Source organism: Natator depressus, chromosome 27 (assembly GCF_965152275.1).
Source record: "Natator depressus isolate rNatDep1 chromosome 27, rNatDep2.hap1, whole genome shotgun sequence".
In the NCBI taxonomy this organism is placed as follows: Eukaryota; Metazoa; Chordata; order Testudines; family Cheloniidae; genus Natator; species Natator depressus.
The window spans coordinates 10,946,810-10,948,772 of NC_134260.1; the positions used below are offsets into that span (position 1 = coordinate 10,946,810).

The 1,963-nt window shown below is 66.5% G+C and overlaps 1 protein-coding gene across 1 annotated transcript; it reads left to right on the forward strand.

Moving 5' to 3' along the window:
- Positions 1-325: 325 nt before the first annotated feature.
- On the forward strand, positions 326-1,438 carry SP6 (Sp6 transcription factor). Its single transcript, XM_074940809.1, has one exon. The coding sequence runs from the start codon at positions 326-328 to the stop codon at positions 1,436-1,438; it is 1,113 nt and encodes a 370-aa protein (XP_074796910.1).
- Positions 1,439-1,963: the final 525 nt, after the last annotated feature.

Genomic DNA, 1,963 nt, shown 5'->3' on the forward strand with positions numbered 1-1,963 from the left:
GCAGTCTCTGGGCCAGATTCATCCTGGATGCAAATCCACTGAAATCAGTGGGGTTACATTTGGGATGCATTTGGCGTCCTGTGCCGAGCTCGGTGCAGAGAGGGGCTCGGCAGGATCCCAGTCCCTGGTGAAACAATGACCTGGCCCAGACCCATCTCTAGCTCCACAGTTTAAGGGAAACTAGGGCCAGTTCCTAGGGAAAGCAGCAAAGGGTTAATTGCGTGGGGGGGGAACGAGCGTGACTCCTGTCTCAGACCCCTTCCTTTCCCTCTCTCTCTCCTGCTCCAGGTCTGCCGGAGCTGCGGCCCCGCTCTGGAGTCCGGCAATGCTCACGGCCGTCTGCGGCTCTCTTGGCAATCAGCGCTCAGAGACGCCGCGTGTCGCCTCCCCGCACTTGGACCTGCAGCCCCTGCAGCCCTACCAGCCCCACACCAGCTCCGAGGCGGGCGGCGAGTTCCCCTCCCCTCTCCAGTCCACGGAGCTCCAGCACCTGCCCTTGGTGGGCTCCGGGGTGGAGTTCGCGGCCGCCCCCGGCTACGATCTGCATGGCTCTTCGAGGCTAGACCTGGATGGTGACAGCCTGCTGGCCCCTGGCGCGTACTCCAAGCTCCTGCAGCCGCCTCCCGAAATGGCCCACCCCTACGAGCCCTGGTTCAGGCCCTCGCACCCCGGCAACGCCGCCGAGGATGGCGGCGTGAATCCCTGGTGGGACCTCCATGCCGGATCCAGCTGGATGGAGCTGTCGCCGGGTCAAGGCGGCCTCCAAGCCCCTGGCCCCGCGGGCGGACTCCAGCCGGTGCTGGGGGGGTACAGCTCCGCTGAGCACCAGCTCTGTGGCCCGCCACACCACCTCCTGCCCTCGGCCCAGCACCTGATGGGCCAGGAAGGGCCGAAGCTGCTCGCCTCGCTTCCGGAGCCGCACGTTCTCGAGCAGGCTGTGGACGGTACCGCCAGGGCAAAGAGCTCGAGGCGCTCGGTGCCCCGGAGCGCCGGGCAGGCGGCCTGCCGCTGCCCGAACTGCCAGGAGGCCGAGAGGGTGGGGCCCTGCCCGGACGGGGCCAAGAAGAAGCATCTGCATAACTGCCACATCCCCGGCTGCGGCAAGGCCTATGCCAAGACCTCCCACCTGAAAGCCCACCTGCGCTGGCACAGCGGGGACCGGCCCTTCGTCTGCAACTGGCTCTTCTGCGGCAAGCGCTTCACCCGCTCCGACGAGCTGCAGCGGCATCTCCAGACCCACACGGGGACCAAGAAATTCACCTGCCCCATGTGCAGCCGGGTCTTCGTGAGGAGCGACCACCTCAGCAAGCACGTGAAGACGCACGAGGGGGCCAAAGAGGGAGCGGAGGGGGAGGGCAAAGGCGGGGCAGACCCGCCGGGGAAAGGCAAGAGGGAGCCCGAGGCCGGCAGCTCCAGCCCCGTGACCCAGCCCAACTGAGCCTCTTCCCCCCCGCCGAGACGCCCCCTCCTCTCTCCGTCACCGCAGGATGGACTCTCCCTCCCTGACGCAGGGTCTCCCTTGGCGGGGCCGCGCTTTGGGCCGTGGCCCCGGGGCGTACGTGGCGGTGTGCTCTGAGCAAGAAGCTATTTATTCTGTAGGAGGGAAGTATGCAATCTCGGTGCGTGGGGCACGGGGCCTCTCCTCCCACGGGGGGCTGGGAGGGTCCGGCCCGGGGGCTGGTCTCCGAACCGCAAGAGGGAGGACATTAAGGGGTTAAGGGCTGGGACCTTTTTTTTTTTTTTCTTTTGAAGGATCTGAGTTGAGGCATTGTGCCGAGGGGGTGGGGGTAGGGGGCAGGAGGAGGGGGCTCCCCCATGCAAAGTGGTGGGGGGAGGGATGTCTCCGGGGTAGGCTGGGTCCTGGCCCCGAGCCCTGGGTCCAGACCCTTCCCTCTGAGCAGCAAAATCCGAATCTGGAGAGCTGGGCTCCGGGCTCAGCTGGTACAGGAGGCAGGCAAGATGC

Coding starts and splice junctions, on each gene's coding strand:
- SP6 (XM_074940809.1), top strand. CDS start 326: ATGCTCACGGCCGTCTGCGGCTCTCTTGGCAATCAGCGCTCAGAGACG.